Source organism: Coccinella septempunctata, chromosome 7, assembly GCF_907165205.1.
Source record: "Coccinella septempunctata chromosome 7, icCocSept1.1, whole genome shotgun sequence".
In the NCBI taxonomy this organism is placed as follows: Eukaryota; Metazoa; Arthropoda; class Insecta; order Coleoptera; family Coccinellidae; genus Coccinella; species Coccinella septempunctata.
Window position 1 is genome coordinate 15,363,260 of NC_058195.1, and position 21,004 is coordinate 15,384,263.

The following is a 21,004-nucleotide window of genomic DNA, read 5'->3' on the forward strand; positions in this document are numbered from 1 at the left end:
TATGGAATAGAAAGGATATATTTCATGCACTGATATATGATGATGAAAACCTTGACATATACAATCGTTGGTCATTGGAAATAGTTTTCTATCAATGTTTTTCCTGATAAACAAACTTATGGTCAAGTCTCTCTCGCCCCCTGTTCAACTCTCTTCCATGGGTTAGGGAGACAAGAGCCAATTTTCGGTTCCTAAAAAAAATTGCTGTACTCAAAATGTTCATCTCATCATCACTTTATTATTATCTGTCGTTACCTATTCGGGCATGATATCTTCAATGAGTTGCTACCATTTACAGATACAACTTAAGTGTCTTCAGAGTGAAAAGGGGTTCAAATCTCTCGGACACCTCATAATGTATTATAACAAACATGAGAACATCAATCGATACATTTATTGAATGTTGATAATAACATTCCAAATAAATCATTGAAAAAATTTTTTTTTGATCAATATATTTCCAATAATAATATCTTTCATTGAAAACAAGTATTTCTTTCTCAATCACTCAAATACGAAGACTATTTGGTAGTGTATAGATGAGCAGTTTAAACATTCGATTGGGAAATCTACATGAACGATTATTTATCATGTCGTTATTGACTCGTACAATTTTTCCTAATCTGTTATAGCAACAAAACTCATAGTTGCACAAGGAATTACATTCAAACTCGAAAGACCTATCTTGTTTAATTACTACGACAGTTGTATATGTTTCGAATTGGAGAAAATTATCTGTAATTCGCTTAATAAGGAATAACTGACTCAAAACTTTATTTAATGAGAATTTGTACACTGATATCTGGTAAACACAAAAGTCTGTGTCGAATGAAAACGAATTGAACTTTATGCATCGTGTTAAAGTTTAACGAGATGCTCCAGACTTCTCGGGATAATTATTACATTATTGAAGACGTTAATTACTGTCGTTTCTCGAAATTCGTGTAAGAAACAGTGTTCCTATCGTTCAGTTAAATAGTTTCTTCAAGGATGATTGTTGCTATATAGTTCACGATTTAAGTAGAAACATCAGAGAAGCACCTACGTGTTAAAAACTATTCGTCTTTGCGAATTAAATGCATGTAATATGTAGTATGCATAGTTGATTTTTACCAATCCTTATCGGAAATTTCAGCTATCGTTTTTATAGTTAGGGAGCCGAAGAGATTTTGCATCGTTTTCGCAATTTGGCTGAGCTGCTCAGAAAATGCACCGAAAAAACCTATTTTTGTAATGTCTCAAACGGTGCCTGGACAAATGAAAAACATAAATGGACAATCATGGACCTACGATGGACAAATGACATATGAAATTCTGGCTTAAAAATTTTCATTTGGAGGTGCCAACTTCACACTTTAAAAAATTTGCATAGATGGATTTCTATGGTTCTGTGGATAGACAAATGAAAAAATTAGGTGGACAAAAATAGACTTACGTTGGACAAACGATCCATACCATTAAAAATACGTTTCTGCATTTTGGGGGTGCTGCCCCAGAAAATGTACCGAAACAACTTCTTTTTCCATACCTCTCGAACAATGCCTGGACAAATGAAAATAAAAGGTGGACAAACATGGACCTACGATGGACAAACGATCCTGAAATGTTTGTTTCAAAAATTTTCATTTGCGGGTGCCAACTTCACACTTTACAAAATTTTCAAAGATTGATTTCTATGGTTCTGTGGGTGGACAAATGAAAAAATTTGGTGGACAAAAGTGGACTCACGTTGGACAAACGATCTGAACCATCAAAATAAGTTTTTGCCATTTGGGGGTGCTGCTCAGAAAATGAACCGGTAAAGGTTTTTTTCCGATAGATATATGTAAAACGGTGCCTGGACAAATAAAAGAAAAAGGTTGACAAACATGGACCTACGATGGACAAACGACCCTGAAATTTTTGTTTCAAAAATCGCATTTGGGGGTGCCAGCTTCACATAGCTGTATAAAGGGGGAATTGTCTAGTCAGAATAGTAAAAAAACGATCGTTATACATACTCGAGCGTGTCAGATTAAGATATATGTGCTAATTACATGTTGAAAAGCGAGTTGAAAAGTATATATTCTCTTAATCTGAAAATTTAAGCTTGACCAAAATGTGTGGGAGGGTGCCAAACTTGCAAAAAAAACTTCACGTGTACATTCTCGAGTGAGGCTTTTTTTTTTAATTTGAAGCTAATGATTCAAGAATAACGAGCAAAATTCAATCTGACAGTTTCTGCAACTCAAAACAATGAAAATTTTCTATAAATGTCAAAAAATCAGTTTTAATTGTCGCCTCTTCTTGGCATCAAACTGTTTTCGCATTTATCATAAAAGTTATAGAGTATAAAATTTAGTCAGAAGAAATTTTTTATGTTTGAACGTTTTTGAGATATATGGCGATGAATGTACATAAGACAGGGTTTCTACATTGACCTTGGCCTTTCGCTAAGCTCCTCGCACTTATAACCCTCTAGCTCGAAAACGGTTACAAGTATGAAAAATTGCTCAGGACAAAATTTGTATAGAATTTTATTATCTACAACTTTTATAATGAATACATAAACGATTAGAGGTACACGAAGGGGGATATTTTAAGGAAATGACTGGTTATCATCTTCAATCTGTCAGATTAAGAAAACCGTCTACAACACCGAGATCAAACATCTGTACGAAAATCAAACTCGAGTATATACGATTTGTTTTGCATTTTCAAAGGACCACTGTGACCTTGCGTTACATCCGAATTGTCACTATCTTGAAAAGTAGCCTCCTCTGGATCCAACAAACATATCCTCTAAAAATCTGACACACTCGAAAAAAATTTTTTTTTACCATTTTCAACTCTGTCAGATTAACGTGAATTCATTATCAGAGACACGTAGGGTATATATAGTATCTTTCTGATACGCTCGAGTATGTACACGATTTCTTTTTACATCTCTGAAAACCTGCAGACGCTTTCTTCACCGATGCAAGTTCATAAATCATAGAACCTTTCTTTGTATAATCTAATCTTCAAAATCCACTAGGTTTCCACGATACTCGTTCAAATCCCAATTCAGCATCGTCGGCTCCCCAACAAACGCAAAAAAAGGGTGAGATAATTCAACTGAAGGATGATGGAATAAAACGAACCATCTCAAGAAATTCGTTTTTGTGTAAATTCAGTATTTTTTGTATAGCCTCTTCAGAAATATGTCATCCATAACAATGAATAACTAGTAGAAGTTCGGCATTCAACATCCTTCGAAATCATCTGTTTGTCTTTGTCATATTTATGTACAGATATCCTCCAAGCTCCAAGTATCGATCATCATCACTCTCATTCCAATATTTCCAAACAGTCTAAACCAAATTTTTCGAAAATTAATTCATATACCTGCTTTATCAATAATTAAAAACCATTCCAGAAATTTGCGTCTATCAAGTTTGTACTGGAAGGGAGCGACCCGTTATAATAATTAACTTTACTCCAGTTCTTCGAGAAATGGTGAATTATTCATACTCGCTTTGCTGTTTAATTCAAATGCCTTGAATTTTACAGAAACATACGCAGAGGCTTTGCAATCACTATGTATAGAATATTCCACAACTTTTCAATAACGGTTACGAAGACTATAATCATATGCTATTTTATGCAAACGCAACATGAATAAATTTTTGAGGATGCCGGGAGGAAGGACGAAAGTGACAAACTTTTCGGAAATAATGATACGTTATGAAGAGAATAACTTCGTTTCGAAGAAATTGATTGTTTCGGGGTTTTTATAGAATAGTAGTTGAAATGAATAGCTTTAATCCATCCCCAATTCGAAACGTATCGTTCTAGATTCGAGAAAAATTATCCCTCATCATATTGAATAATTGAATTTCTCCACAAAATTTTTTTCTGATTTCGCGCACGTGTATGTAAACTAGAGAGTTATCATTTTGACTAAAAGTCTTTCATCCTTGTATTTTGATCAGAAAATGGTCTTAAATCAAACGGATTGATTTTTTAGTTATCGATGAAAAATTTGCGATCTGTCCGCCACAAAATACTGTTTCTTCCAAAAGAAAAAGAATAAAAATTCGAAATTATCATGGTATTTTGAGAGTCCGAATGCGCCGCTTCAATAATAGGCAAAATCCGGCTGATATTTATCTTTATAAACAAAAATTGAGCACTGTTTTGTGGAGTCATGACTTGTCGTAAGAAACGCTGAATCGATTTCATTCAGTTATTTTTGCAACCTTATACATCGTAGAAGGTTTCAACGGAAAAAAGTTCGAAAAAGTGGCCTGAGAAACTTAGAAAATCAAGAAAACTAGATGAAATTCAAATTTCGCGCGAAAGTGTAAGTTGGTTATATAGCCTATTCTCCACGGAAAATTGATTGACACTTGCTGGCGATTGACAGTTTACAAATGAACTAAATCAGCAACATGATCTCAATATTAATTTAACGTTTTCAAAGTTCAGCATTTTGGTTATCAGTTAATTTATTATTTTGTGTCTGAGGGATTAGTAGGTAATCAATATATTGATTTTAAGTACTGTACGAGGATATATTGAAAAATTCTTAGCCTACTATAGAACCAAACAAAATTTTAATGTCAAAATATTTTATTACTCAACAAATTCTCCTCTTAATTGGATACAGTTATTACAGCGAACCTGCAACGTCTCTAGACCTTTCAAATAAATGTTTCTTCTTGCTCTGCAAACCAGACCTCCACAGCTTTTATTACCTCCTCGTTGGAAGGAAATTTACGACCTTTTAAACTTTTTTTCAGTTGAGGAAAGAGATAATAGTCGGATGGAGCCAAATCTGGTGAATAAGGGGTGTGTTTTAGTAATTCAAAAACTAAATCACGAATTTTTTGCATGGCAACATGAGATTTATGTGCAGGGGCGTTGTCCTGCAAAAACAAAACACCTTTGGATAGCTTTCCGCGTCTTTTCTCTTTCATTTTTTCCAGTAGAGTGGTGAGTAATGTCGAATAGTAATCTCCGGTTATTGTTTTACCATTATCTAAAAAATCAATCATGATTACTCCATGGCAATCCCAAAAAACTGAAGCAAGAACTTTTCCAGCAGACTTTTGGACACGAAATTTCTTAGGTCTTGGAGAACCAGAGTGTCGCCATTCCATCGATTGTTGCTTTGTTTCTGGATCGTACAAATGTAACCAAGTATCATTCCTTGCACGCTTTTGGTCAAAATTAAAACATTGGGGGATCCATTTTGCAGCAATTTTTCTCATGTCCAAATTGACGTGAACGATGAACGCGTTCGTATGAAATATTCAGTGCTTCAGATATCCGTTTTAGCCCAGTTCGACGGTTTGATAGAATCATGTCATGAATTGCATCGATATTTTCGGGGACTGACACAGAAACTAGCCTTCCCGATTGGTCATCATCTTCAATGAAAAATTTACCTCTTTTGAAGCTTGCAGTCCAATTTTTCACGGTCGCATTCGAAGGACATTGATCACCAAGGGTAAAGCATATCTTCGTAAATCTGCTCACCTCTTAACCGTTTCGAATACAGTTACTTGATGAAGGCTCGATACTCCAATTTTTCGATTATCGCAATTTCGGTGGACATCTTCTTTCTTTTAATTTAATGAGTACCTCTGGTTTACTTTTTTGACTTCAAACTTCCCACTGACACTTCTAATGATTTATGGTTCGTTGCTATGGTAACGCAATATTTTTTTTTATGCATGGAACTGGTCTAGGCTAACTAGATGTCAATACATCCTCGTATGTATGCTGAGTCCGGGAGAGTTGAACCTCTTTTCACTCTGAAGCCCATTAAGTTGTGTCTGTAAATGGTAGGAACTCATTTTTTGCGTGAAGATATCATGCCCAAATAGGTTACGATAGATAATAGTATAGTGATGGTAAGATGAACATTTTGAGTACAGCAATTCTTTTTTTAGGAACCGAAAATGTGCTCATGTCTCCCTAATCCATGGGAGAGTTTAGTAGGGGGTGAGAGAGACTTCACCATAAGTTTGTTTATCTGGAAAAACATTGAAAGAAAACAATTTCCAATGGCCAACGATTGTCTACGTCAAGGTTTTCATCATCAGATGTATCTATCAGCGTATGAAATACATATTTTCTATTTTCTCAGTTATTTCCGAGATGTTTTTCACTTTTTGAACCTTTGTATAATTTTTCATATTCATTTTTTTATTTATATTTATTTTTTTGGAGCTATTATCTAAGCAGTGCGCGAAACTTAGAACACTGATTATGTCTCCCGAACATAGCATGGGTCAAGTCTCCCGCACTCCCTTTTAGTCTATTCAACATATGTTTTTCTGAAACTTTTACAACTATTATTAAAAAGGCTCATCGTTAGTGAAACAATATTAATCATTGAAAGCAGTAAAACTGAATAACACCACGAACCTATTAAACTTTTCAGACAGTGTAACAAACAAAAATTATCGAATTTCTCACTTCCTAACAAAAAATCACGTTCAACCCTTTTACTCCCTGTTCTGATGGTGGCCAAAATGGAGTCGCCGGAGTTATGTTTTTTTATCTCAAGATTATACTTTCAAAATGCAGGATGGTGACATATTCTATGCTCACCACTACTATCTTTCAAACTATACTAAATAAAGTTGACAAAAAATTTCTGCTTCCAAGTTTCCAACATGATGTCCCTCAAATTTTAATATCTTCATTTGTTCTAGATTTATAATAAAAAATGGAAAATATATGATATTCTAAAATTACTTATATCTTTTTTCTTTTACGGATGATTCCAATGAAATTTTGAAATCTTCCGATGTTATCGTCATTTGAAGAAAGTTTATAATTTTTATTGAAATCGACTTTCGCCTTCTCTTATATATACAGGGTGTCCCGTAAAGACCACGTCAAACGAAAACGGAAAGTAGATCAGAATGTGCTTTACCTGATGTGAAAAAATCGTTCATATGAAAGTCTCACAGTTTTCGAGATATTTGATGTTTTATGAAAATGTTGAATTTTTTCACTTAAACTGCTTTCTCTCTTGCAGAAGCTACAATTAAATACTTTTCGAATCAGTTTTTATTCCATAAATTTTGTTGAATGATTACTCCAATTCATGCAATGAAAAATACCACAAAATATTATACAGGGATTCTGAAAAAAAAAAATTGAAATTCATGTTCTGAAGGAAGTGCTTTTTTGTGCTGAATTCCATCTGACGTGGTATAAAAAAAAGACACTAGACCTTTTCTGCATATTACGTTGAAAAGTTGCCCATTTTGTGAGGATTCCGAAATGGTAAAATACAGGTGAAAACCTTCTTCACGAAAAAAGATATTTGAATGTTCATCGAAAATGGAACATTTCTATGAAAAACTGATTTTTTCACCTTTTCCATAAATACTTTCATTTTGCACTTCCTGCTGAAAATAATCAATCAACAAATCAATAAAATGTTATTAAGATGCTAATTCACTGACTGAGTTTTTTTATTTCTTTTTCTTTGCTTAAAGAACTCTCGAACATCGATATGATGTGATGCGATTCAATGATTCACCAGACTTAAATCCTCTGGATTTTTTTACTGGGGTTTTTTAAAAAAAGGAAATTTATTCGAATCCTATAAGAGATGAAGCACACCGCATTCGTATTTCAGCAGCCAAAATAGCGGGGAGAAGTTTGTATGGTTTGAAAAAGGTATTTCTCAATATATGATGGGCATGTATTAGCGAAGGGGTTGGTCATTTTGAGCATTTGCTCTAATAAGAATCCTGAATTTTTATTATTGATATTTTTATAAAGTTTCTTCACAATAGATTTGTTGATGTTGAAGGTCCTGTGCGTTATTACATTATATCATTGCAATTAATGAATAATTTCATTTTATAAGTAATTTAAGGACTAACTGACATTTTTCAAGAGAATTATTCAATATTTTACAGCAGAATCTGCAAAATGAAAGAATTTGTGGAAAAGGTGACAAAATCAGTTTTTCACAGAAATGCTCCATTCTCGATAAACATTCAAATATCTTTTTTCGTGACGAAGGTTATCACCTGTATTTTACCTTTTCGGAATCCTCACAAAATGAGCAACTTTTCAACGTAATATGCAGAAAAGGTCTAGTGTCTTTTTTTTTATACCAGTCAGATAGAATTCAGCACAAAAAATACTTTCTTCCGAACATGAATTTTAATTTTTTTTTTCAGAATCCGTGTATAATATTTTGTGGAATTTTTCATTGCATGAATTGAGGTAATCATTCAACAAAATTAAAAAAAAAAAAAACTGATTCGAAAAGTATTCAATTGTAGTTTCCGCAAGAGAGAAAGCATTTTAAGTGAAAAAATTCAACATTTTCATAAAACATCAAATATCTCGAAAACTGTGAGACTTTCATATGAACGATTTTTTCACATCAGGTAGAGCACATTCTGATCTACTTTCCGTTTTCGTTTGACGTGGTCTTTACGGGACACCCTGTATGTATATCGAAAAATATATTTGTTCGAATTCTAATCGAGAAGGCCAATTTTGAAGATATTTTTGAAAATATCTGCTCTCATACTAGGAAGGCCATAAATATCATTTCCGAATTGGTCTTCCAATTGCGTATTGATGAAGGGACGGAAAATGCTTTTGTATAAATATAATTTTTCACTATTTGAATGAAGGTGAACTACACTGTAGGTTACCTAAAGGCAGAACTTTTTTGTCAATAAACGAATTTTATCTGCGAGGCTCGATTCTCGAATCTATAGGAATTGGATCTTATAGGAACATGATCCCATTGTGAATGGCTTTGGAAGCAGTTCCTTTGAAATGTGAAAGAATATTTTGACATTCTATAGTTCTGGAATACAGAATTCGAAATTTTCATAGGAAATGTCACTTTTTCCTTAGGATGACATTCCTACACATTCGAGAATCGAGTGCCTGGTATAGTTTGGAAGACAGTAGTAGTAAGAATCGAATTTGTCATCACGTACAAGTTGAAGACTCCTGTATATTATTTTTCAAAATAAGGAACCTTAAATTCTTTTTTTCATAATAAGGATGCTGAAAAATGTTTTAATTGCATAAATTACATATATTTATCGTTGCCAAGCAGCTCCGGCGTGCAGGACGCTTATTTTTCTGCGAATTACCTGAATTATCGCATTAAGCAACTGCCCATTCAATAAACCTTAACGTAAGCGGGCTTCCTCTCTAAACTCCTCGCGCACGGTGTCGATATCACACTGCTCGTACCTGTCTGAAACGCGTGTTCGTTGGAGGAACGTTCAGTCGACCCTAACACACCATCTGAAAAACTTGGGGTCTTCGGAGATGACCGAGGCAGCCGAAGACTTCATTCTTCCGCGGGTGGAGATGACAAACGGTTCCAACGGGCATCCAGCAGTCATAGATATCGTGGATCCACTCTTCGTCAGAAAACAGAATATGCCGAAAGTTCCGATGACAACCCCAGAGGTGGTGAGGGCTGCAAGGGCTGCCTTCAGGACCGGGAAGACCAAACCGCTGAAGTATCGCAAGGAGCAGCTGAAGGCCCTGCTGAGATTCTTCGACGAGTGCCGTCAGGAGATAGAGGATGCCCTTTACAAGGATCTGAGGAAACACCCTCAGGAGGTGAACATAGCCGAGATCATATTGGTGACCAATGATATCAGGCACACTTTGATGGATTTGGATCACTGGGCAAGGCCTAAGCGGCCTTCGAAGCGACTTATTAACATGCTGGAAGATGTTGAGATTTACAGTGATCCTTATGGTGTGGTGCTTATAATAGGAGCATGGAATTATCCTTTGCTATTGACGCTAGGACCATTAGTAGGTGAGTTTGTTGTTGATCACTTCGTGTGAACTTGAGAGGAAAGTTTAACCTTTTCTTTTTTGGATGTTGAGGATTAACATTCTCCGATAAAATCATATTATTTAAGTGCTCGGTTTCATTTGAAGTATCCAATTTTTCCTTAATGCTGGATGAATTGCATATGGAGCTAGGTATCTCCCAAATTTACGAATTCTGCTCAGTTCTTTAAGTATTTATTAATTTATTAGGCTCTTCCAACTAACAACTCGAGAATAAATCAAGAAAACAGGGTTTCCAGTAAAAATGGCAATTTTTCAAAAACGAGTTTCATTCTTTATTACAACTATCACAACAAAATTATGCTGGGGAAGATTATTAGTGTGTTCCATCATTAATATCTAGTGTTTTGTCGTTCCTTCGTTAAACAAAAAGAATTAAAAATTATGAATTTAAAATGATTATTCATGTGGGGGATTCTGTTGATGCAAAATAGTGGTAATTGTTCCAAATCGTTCAATCGTTGTTTTCAAGAGAAGCAATTCTTCATAAGAATGCAGAATTGCTTTTTTCGTTGAACATGCTGTGTGAATGAATCATTATCGCTATAATTCATTCTATGCTTGCGACGTTAACTGCCAGCTGCCATACACCATAGGTACATCAAAATATTACTGTTTGTTTTTTTATTGAGGTAAAAATAGTTTATTAATTGCCACTATTGGCAGAAAGAATTGAAATACAAGTGCGGCAACATTTATCGAAATTGCAGAATCAGTGAGTGAAAATTCGATTAATTTAGACAGCATACTTGAAGGGAAAAACCAACGTTGCTTAAAATTTAAATGTGAATATTAAGTAAATGAATTAATTAAATATGCTGAATTCATAATAGGATTATATATTCAAAATATAGGGGTTAGGGTAGCAACACCTATATCATTCGGTTCTGTCGACGTACAGAGCTGCTGTTTCATGTTCTATGGACCACACCAAGAAAATTTTACTTTGAGCTAATGGGGCTTGTTTCCATATTGATCAAATTAATTTGCGTCTAATGTAGGCTCGTCTTTTACGAGAATTCTACTTTCAATTTGATTCCCGTTCAGTTTCATTCGACCCTTAAGTAGGTCCACCTTTGGTTAGATCTACCTTATCATCCGACATGAAATTCTTTCAAATACTTCAATCTACACTGGTAAATACTGCTTTACTTCAAAATCAATCCTACACGAATAATATCACATAACAATTTGATTATTTTGGTAACTGGTAGATTCGGGTGAATTGGGACACTCCTGTAACTTGGGACACTCCTGTAACTTGGGACAATTACCCCTTTGCAGATTTCTTTGTTTCTTACCATTTATGAGTGAAGGGGAAAACTTATAAGATTGTTCAGCGTCTTTTCGGTTAGTTTAACAATTACTTCCTGTTGAGTTTGCCGTGACCAGAGCGTTTGAGTTGACCGGAAAAATTAACGAATTCAGGAGAGTAAAAGTGCGTTTTTATGGCTCTTTTACTTTCTAGTGTCCTGTACATGTTTTTCAATTTGTGCATGTGTAATTTTTTTTCTGGATACGCGGGATATTGGGATATTAGTTATGTCATGAAACAAGGTTGTTTACAAATCAAATGGCAACACGGATCTCATTCATTTATTTTGTTGTTTTATAAGGTGACTTGGGACAATGCCGAATAAATACAAGCGGCGCATTGACAGCAGGAACTATGCCAATTTTCCGCAGGATATTATTATTTACGTTATTGCCACAAAGAAATCACCAAAGAATTAAGGAAATCAAAGTTTATTTTTTTTGTTTAGTTTTATTTACATTTGAGTTGCAATATATTTACTTTCGCTCTAATAGGGGTTTATCATTTAATTTAATTACCGAATGTCAACAATATAATCACAAATTCTAACTTTCAAAAACTATACACCGTCCCAAGTCACCTATTTCATTTGAGAGTTGAGAAATCAATGGATTTTAACTTGTCTCCCAAGCCTCCCAACTCGGTGGGTGACTTGGTACAAGTATATTTCATTTTTTTCGAAATTTATATCCTAACCTTGAAGCATAGTATATATCCGAATCAATTGTCTGAGTCATTAAGCATATTTGAACCTCTTTCTCACATGAAAATGGGTCACCGTTTTTGAAATATGACTAGTTGAATTTCGAAATCGTCCCGAATCTACGGTACTTGGAGATATAAACCTATTTTAGGGGTAAAAACGAAAAAATTAATCTTCAACTAATATATGGAGATTCAGACGAATAAACGAAATATATCCTTAAAAGAATCCATCCTGTTTGATATTAGGGATGTTGGAGAATGTTAGAATTTATAGAAATGCTCAGTGACAGCCGCAAGAAACACCTGATTTTGGGTAGGGACCTTAACTTTATATTGGAAATTCTGCAAGGTGTTAAAATGAAATAAATAGGTATATCTTCATAATTGCATTATGAACTATGTTTGAAATTAAACTACTTGGAAAATTATTCTTATTTGAAAAAGGAAAAAAAACATTTTTCTAAATTCGAAAAATTAATTTTTCAAAGAGCAACTTATTCTAGTAATAAATCTTGAAATTTCATTGAGCTCCGTGCAACCGTACAACCGAATCCTTTACCACATCTTTTTGGGAAATTTTCTACTGTCAACTTTCAACACGCATATCTCCCAAAAAAATCATCATCGTAGATCTGAATGTGATATATATTTTAAAAAAGCAACTCTTCTAGTGGTTTATCTCGTTATTTCATCGAGCTCGGTGTAACAGTTCGTTATGAACAAATATTTAAATGACTCCATCTTTTTGAGAATTTTTCGAAGGTCCACTTTTGACACGCGTATCTCCCTGACAAACAGTCGTACATCTAAATGTGGTGAATATTTCGAAAGAGCAACTCTTTCAGTAATAAATCTTGAGATTTAATCGAGTTCGGTGCAATAACCTTTACATCAACTATATAGTGTGAGCGTTGAAATTTTATAATTTTCAAAACAACTTTAGGTACTTAGTAGAATTACTACACGCAACATTTTGATGTATGATAAAAATTATTTTTTTTCAACTATTATCTTTCAGCATGATTTTAGAACCTAGATTCCCTAATAAGTGGCCATTTCGAAATCCTGTGAACTTGAGCGCAGATGAATACATAATTGAGAAAGAATTCGGTCGCTATATTGAATATATCTCTGACCATTACATAATTTTCAGTTTGAAAATATTTTAATCGATCAATTAAACATCCTATATGCATGCTCGCACGGAATTGTCGGCTCAGCACCAAAAAGTTTGGTTTTGTAATACGGTTGGTTGTGCAACCATAATATTACCATTTTCGAATCTGAAATTCATCTCATTCCGCAAGAAACCAGTTTTCGAAACGTTAACTTCTTTTTTTTCCATTCCATTTTCTGCATTCACTGACATGTAGTTATAATTAATTCAACCTGTATTATACAAACTCTGCGTTGGTTACATTCGATCTATCACATTCAACTCGCATCGATGCACAGAATTTTGTGCTTTATACACCCACATATTTACTCATCTCCCATTTTTCAAGGAGACAAACTGTTGTGAGCAACCATGCTATTATGAATCTCCAAAATTAGTTATTCGCTAAATTTTTTCTATTTCTAGCCAACATATACAAGGTGTTCCTAAATTGGGGGTACAAACGAAATGAGGAGATGCCTTGAGTAATTTGGAGAAAAAAAGTCTCATAAACATGGAACTGCAAACGGTGTTGAAGTTAGAATATTTTTTGAGTTTTTCTCTGATAGTATCTACACTCGACTATTCAACACAAAACTTCAAATATCGATTGAAATTCGATCTGGGAGGATTCTGCTTCAATTCAGAAGATTTTCTGATTTCTGAAGGAGTCTGATATAGACTCCGAGACGTTACTATATATAATTATAATTTCAAAGATTTTCATTTCAGTTTATTGTCAGGCAACAAATTTTTCTACTTGATTTGCTCCTGACAAATTAGAGCAAGAATTCACGGACGAGCAAATCGTTTTTATTTCAATTTTTTGATTGATTTTGTTCAAGAGATTGGGAGTGAAAACTCTAAAAATTTTCAGAAAATACAAAACTTCAATTTGATGTGTCAAAACTAACAATACATTCATTCACCACAGCTCACTAACTGAATTTTTATGACAATTTAGATTTTTCTGAGGATTTAAAGAGAATCATTCAAAATTTTTTTCTCGAAATGGGTAGCGGATACCACCATACTACAGCTAACCTTGAAGTTTAGTATAACAACAAAGATTCTTTCTAAATTTTTCCAAATTAAAAGTGGCTCTCCCAGAAAATTTTTTAATAAAATAGAGGACAGTGGTCCAGAAAAAATATCACCTGTAGATTTACTATCGAAATTGTCATGTCACATGGTGTAAAATTGTAATATACAGGGTGAGTCTTTGCCTCGTACAAATATTTTAACAGTGACTACTTTAGTTCAATAAAATCCCTTTTTTCTATACCATTTTTTCCGTTTCAGTCCTGGTGAAAAGATAAAGCCTTTTTAAGTTCTCATAATGAGCTTTGCCACCCCTCAAAAAACAAAATAGCCTTCAGAATAACTACTAGCTAAATCTGTGACATACATTTATGGATCTTTCAAAAAGATTTGAATTCAGCTAAAGTACCCAATATTTCAAATTTCATAGATACTTTTTAGTTTTTGAACATAAAATCACTCGAAAACGGCGCGTTATTCGAAAACATATGTAGAATATTTTTATTTGAAAAAAACGTTCAAATATGTATTCATTACATAGCGTTCAAGTGTTGGGTTCTTTGAATTTTTGGTATTTTTATGGTACGTAATGGCCTCAATGAGTAAACTAGAAGACGTGGGTGATATCTTGTGTTCGAAAAAAATTCATCAAATAAATGAAAAACTGTATTCCGAAATTCATTTCATTCGATAAAACCGATTATGAGAACTAAAAGTACCTATTATTTTTTATGGGTTTTCAATAGCCTGTTTCTTTTAAACCGAGCCGATTCGGAGAAAATGGTAAATGAATAAATGTTTTTTTTTACTTCAAAAATCAGGTGTTAAAATATTTGTAGGAGTCAAAGATTCACCCTGTATATGCAAATTTCAGTTGAATATCTTGTGAAATGTAGATACTATAAGAATTTTTTTTTAACTTTAACACACAGTATCTCGCAAACGAATAGTTTGTGGTTTTTCTTCAAATTACTCAAGGAATCTCTCCTCTTCGTTGGTACCTCCAATTTTGGAACACCCTGTAAATGTCTACTAAACCATAGAATACAAGTGCGACTGAATTTGTGATAAAGTTGGTTTTCTCTTGTAAATTCCCTGCACAAATGTTACTGAAGGTTCCAAATCAAGGATAGAAAAGTTCTGTAAAGATATGTTTGTTCCATAAATTTAAAGTGCTAAGGTACTTATCAATCGGACTGTAATTTTTACTCAAGCACGTTGAACTATATTCAAAATCTGCCAGGCGAAACATAAGTAAAGAAAAAAAGAAGCATTTCTTGCATCGACTTGATCATATAATTAAATAGGAAATTTTGGTCCTAATGGTGATAGATAAATCAACATGGCAACAATAGTTTCTAGCCATCTCCATCCTCTCTGAGGTGAAACCAACCAATTTTTTTTTGTTTTTGAAAAATTATTTTGTGACATAAATCGTACATTCAACACTTTCTATAGAATTTAAAGGAAAATAGTTGATAAAATAAAAGTACTCAATGAGTGCAAATCTATTCTAAAATCTTGAAAAGATTTGGAACCAATTTTGGTTTTTCAAGACTATTCAAGATTTTGTACAGATTTGCATTCATTAATTATTTTTATTTTATTTATTTTTTTTATTATTTTTAAGGATTTGCGGTTTGAAGGCTTATTTTACTTATTATGTATTACGTTAAATAATTTTCACTTATAATAATTGTTCATTTTTAACAGTATCAAGGTTTGAAATAAAAACGTAGAAGTTGGTTTAGGTTACCCTGAGACTATTACCAATTGGAATATTTTTGAGCCTTTACACCAAGCATTATCACCCCTATTTCAAGTCAATTATTGAAATTGAGAAAATATATGGAGAATTTTGCCAGTGGATGCAGTTTATAATTGATTTTTCGTTGAAACGTTCTAGTTTGATTATTATTTTCAAATCTGTTTGGATCACTCTGGTAGAAAATAAGTCCCACACTATAGTCCAAATTTCTTTTCACTTTCGTTCTTATGATTCAACTAATCATATCTGAATACAACAAAGTTCAATATAAATCTTTCGAATTGCACTACAATCTATTCCGGTATATTCATAGCCCTTGTTCCATTTTCATAATGGATATATTTTCTTTTCATTCAGAAAAATCGAAAAGTTGTGGGACAGTCTTTCATCAATATTTATCAGGTTGTGATTATCATCAGTAGAACTTTGTTTCCTGAGTAGGTATTCTTCAGACATTTGAGCCAAATGATGAGTTCACCGTCATCAAATTTGGATCGATAGCCTGTGAAATCATTATAAGGGTTTTTACAGAAACGGGGTTGAAAAACTTGAAAATTCTTCTCAATATTTAATCCTTCCGTAGATTAGTGGTTTAATTTAACATCGGTTGAAATGAAAACTTCGAATTCATTAGCGTTTTTTAGTACATTTTCTTGAGTGTTATAAAGCAATTTAATTTTCTTTTCAACATTGCATCATCAATAACAGACGAATATTTTTGAACTTTTTATTGGAAATGATACCGATCAATCATGAGAAATTTTCAGAAATTGTGAATATTGACCGGACATCGATACTATCAAGGGCCTTGAAAATGGTTTCCTTTGTGGAGAACTACTTATATTCAAGGAAAAATGTTTAGACATCCTTATCTCAACATTCTATAATAATGTTTTCCTTTCAAGTTCACCTTATCGATACAGTAATTTCCTGCCATTAACATTCAGCGAATGTGTCATGCAAATTTCTCATTTTAGGTGCCCTTGCAGCAGGTAACTGCGTTATCCTGAAACCCTCAGAACTGTCACCAGCCACAGCAGACCTCCTCTGCAGGTCCCTCACAAAATATTTAGACCCAGAGACTTTCCACGTAGTCTTAGGCGGAATTCCAGAAACCACGGAGCTGTTGGCGGAAAGATTCGATTACATCTTTTTCACAGGCTCAACGGCAGTCGGAAAAATCGTGCACCAAGCTGCCGCCAAGCATTTAACACCTACAACTCTCGAGTTGGGCGGTAAGAGTCCATGCTACATCGACGAAACGGTCAACATGGAATTGGCTGCCAGAAGAATACTCTGGGGTAAATTTATGAACGCCGGTCAGACTTGCATATGCCCGGATTACGTTCTGTGCTCGAAAGACGTCCAAGAGGTGTTTCTATCTGCCTCGAGGACCATCCTGGCTGAATTCTACGGCGATCAGAAGTTCCCATCAGATCTGAGCAAGATCGTATCGGAGAATCATTTCAAACGTCTGCTGAAATTCCTGGAGAATTCCACAGTGGCTATTGGAGGTCAGTACCTGGAATCGCAAAAAATAATATCCCCGACGATCCTGGTCGATGTGAAGAAATCAGATAAGGTTATGGGGGAGGAGATATTTGGTCCCATCTTGCCAATATTGAACGTTTCAAGTATCGACGAAGCCATCGACTATATAAACGAGAACGAAAAACCTCTGGCGCTTTACGTTTTCTCAAAAGATAAAAAGGTCCACGAGAGGTTTTTGGAGGAAACCTCAAGTGGTTCTGTCAGTATTAACGACACCATCATGCAGATTTGCACGGAGAATTTACCGTTTGGAGGAGTTGGAGGCAGCGGGATGGGTGCTTACCACGGGGAGGAAGGATTTAAAACTTTCTCGCACCAGAAAAGTGTCCTGAAAACTATGCTGAATCCGCTGACGGAAATGGGGTTACAATCGAGATACCCACCGTACAGTCAGGCCAAGATTAATCTTTTGAATTTGTTGATGAAGAAGAGGAGGGGTATCCCTTTGCATTATCTTTCAAACATTTTGATATTTTTGCTTGGATTTGCCGTCGCTTATTGTTTTTACTCATTGTTTAATCATGGCAAGGAATAATCTCAGTATTTGATACGTGACAAAAATCACAATGATGAACCAACCTTTCATATGTAATACATCGTGTATATAGTACCCATATTTCTATTGGCTTATGCTGGGTCCAAAAAAAATGGTCGTCAAGTAGACTATGGAATTCAGAGGTTAGATATTCAGAGACTGAACGTAATTCTCAGCTTCTAGTATGAAATTTTGTGGTTAACTTAAAAATTCAATGAGATTCAATGAGCTTTTCGACTCAGCATGATGGATTTTGAGTGAATCTGCTAGAAATAATCTCAAAGCGCAAATTATGTGAATTGGAATTACATTAAAATGTCTCTGTATATATCTTCACTGTGAAAATAATTGTGGTTTCGTAAGCTTCATGTTGAATATCGATCGTCAAATTTCCACAGGCTTGTTGATGACTTTTTTTAGACCCAAGTTACATATCAATAATATGCGGTGAATTCCAAAAAGTTTGCACCAGAAAATTATAAACTCAAGGCCAAAATTCAGGAGGTGATTGCTTGACGAAAAACATTAATAATTTGTAAGGAAACCTGGGAAATAAGCAACCCTTCAAAGATATGTTCTGTCGAAAATGGGTACTTCTCGAGATAAATGGAAAGGGCAAAAAATATTTCGATGGAATTTTCGATTCACATTCAGATTATTCCAATTAAAAAAATTAAATCATCCGCCTACTTTATACATTGAACTACGACCATCAAAATATAAATATATGTTTAAAAATGCGTAAGTATTGCGTTGAGTTTCGAGTATCAGGCCAAGAAGACCTTTTTTAGGCCATTATAAGATTTCAGATAGTACATTTTTCATCTTCAAATTTGCATTTTTCGAGTAGTTAGGATGGTAGTTACTGTAGTTAGGGTGGTGACCTCTCTTTTTTGTGTTTTACAAACAAGACAAACGTAAGGCACTGTAGATCGTGATTTAATTTTTGAGTTTTGAATAATGAGAGCCTTTAGAGCATTTCGGACTAATGTCAGACGGAGGGGAAAACAAAACATCTGTTATATTTATGATCACAAAACTTTAAGTTGTAGGAGTCAATACCTAATAGTTCTCTAACATCGCGCTCTTCATATCACTATCGAGGCATAAATAAAATATTCACTGAACTAGATTTTCTCAAAAAATTGATAAGTATTTATGGCAACCACTCGAATTCGCAAAAATATGAACAACCCATATTTGTGAGCCCCTCAGCTTTCTAAGTCAGCTAATCCGAATTAGCATTGAACTCTAAAGACCAATTTCACCAAATGGTGATGGAGTTGGCTCAACTGGAACTCAGATCAAGATTAAAATGAACTGTTTCTAAACTTGAAATTTTTTTCCCTTAAAACGCAACTCACAACTAATCTCACAAATTGGTCCTGAAAGACTTAGATTTCAATAGGCAATCAAGCCATCTATAATCGCAAAACTTTAAATTGTACCAGTCAATAATAGTCAGTTTTCTATAACAACACACTTTCATTTCAAGATTGGAGGATAAATAGTATTCACTGAATACTGAATACTGAATTTTCTAAGAAAATCGATGAGGGTTTGTAAAAACCACTCAAAAAAACAATGAAATGAACCTAAACAACACTTCTATGCCCCTCAGAGTTGATATCAACCCTGAACATATCCCATTGAACATATCGATACTTTCAACAAAAAATCTTCTGTTCTTTCAATCAGAAAAAACGTCGGAGATGTTTTCTTTTATGACATCTCATATTCCAGAAGGGTTACATCAATAATTTTACGATTCTTCGGAAAATTTAATGTGTTTGGACAAGAAATCAGCACCTGCATTTTGCATGGACAGTTTTACCGCAATGCACCAACATTTATATAGAATAAAATATTCACATAAATGGATAATAAAAAAAATTCCGTATGGGTGTAAGCTTTTTGATTCGCTGTATTTTGAGGGCTGTGAGAAAATCCTGATTTGAGTTGATAATGATATATTTCGATAGTGAACGTTTTTAATCAACTGCGGGATAATACTTAATGTTATCCTTAGAATCTTTTTCACTCAGAGTTTAGACGGGAGGGGAGGAAGCAAAACAAAAATGTATATATAACTTTTGATAACGGTTGATAACGATATTCATTCTGAAGCTGATCATTTTGTGTAAGACATATTTTTGGGTGTCTAGACTGGCTTATCCGATACAGTTTAGAAATACGCAGATCCAACGCTACTAGTTATTTAGTTACAATTAATTTTTCTTTCTACGAGAACTAGTATACTGTAAAACATTCTTTCATTCCTTTCTACTCTTAATACACTTTTGCATCCACAAAAATCATGTGATTAGTGTTATGCGACAGAGGGTCATAATGAAAGGCTTTTGTCTCCTTCGGGGTATGTATCAGGACATAGATTGATTTTGTCTTCAGTAAACATAATCTGATTTAAAATCTTGACAATCTGCAAGTTTTCGGGACCTGTATCGACAATCCGATTGTTCAAAAAAATACCTGTATTCCTCTTAAGAACGAAACAACGTCTAGTTTGAAAGGATGTTGTAACATTCTGGAATTTTGTAAAAGTTGACTCGAAACCGGATTATATATAGGTTGTTATTAAAGTTGTTACCACACTAGCATATCTACCTGTACAAATATGATGAGATTTCGAGTGAATAAATTTTTTATGCTATAGTTTTTAGTTTCATATTAAGTGTAAATAGATTTATGATGCTAGTCATGGAATTATTTCGTTAAAATATATAAAATTAACCAAGATTTATTGTAATTGTCTATATTATTTCCGGTTATCCATTATATGATTTCTAATGCCATAAATAGAGCTGTTGAAAACTCTTCCATAACTGGAGTTCAATATTCATATTTTAGTTCCGTGAATCAATTGTAAATGAATTAACACGTTGTCTATCTTAAACCTTTTAAGTTCTAAGTAACCACCCTCTTATATTTCTTGAATCTCGAAAGCAGTTGTAGTAAAAATTGTTGCTTCAATTGTAGAAATTAGATAATGATTATTTATTTACTGTAGTGTAGAGAGGAAATAGTTAAAAACTGAAAAAGGGGATATTTCATTGCTATTTTTTCAAATTGAGG

General features: G+C 33.9%; 2 protein-coding genes across 3 annotated transcripts in view; both read left to right on the forward strand.

Annotated features, from left to right (window-relative positions):
• The window catches only part of LOC123316271 (synaptotagmin-15-like), a 153,408-nt gene that overhangs the window by 101,984 nt on the left and 30,420 nt on the right, over window positions 1-21,004 (forward strand). The window lies entirely within an intron of this gene.
• LOC123316269 (aldehyde dehydrogenase, dimeric NADP-preferring-like) lies at window positions 9,138-19,277 on the forward strand. The gene is made up of 2 exons (XM_044902245.1): window positions 9,138-9,802; window positions 16,803-19,277. The coding sequence occupies exons 1-2, from the start codon at window positions 9,298-9,300 to the stop codon at window positions 17,909-17,911; spliced, it is 1,614 nt and encodes a 537-aa protein (XP_044758180.1). The 5' UTR covers window positions 9,138-9,297; the 3' UTR covers window positions 17,912-19,277.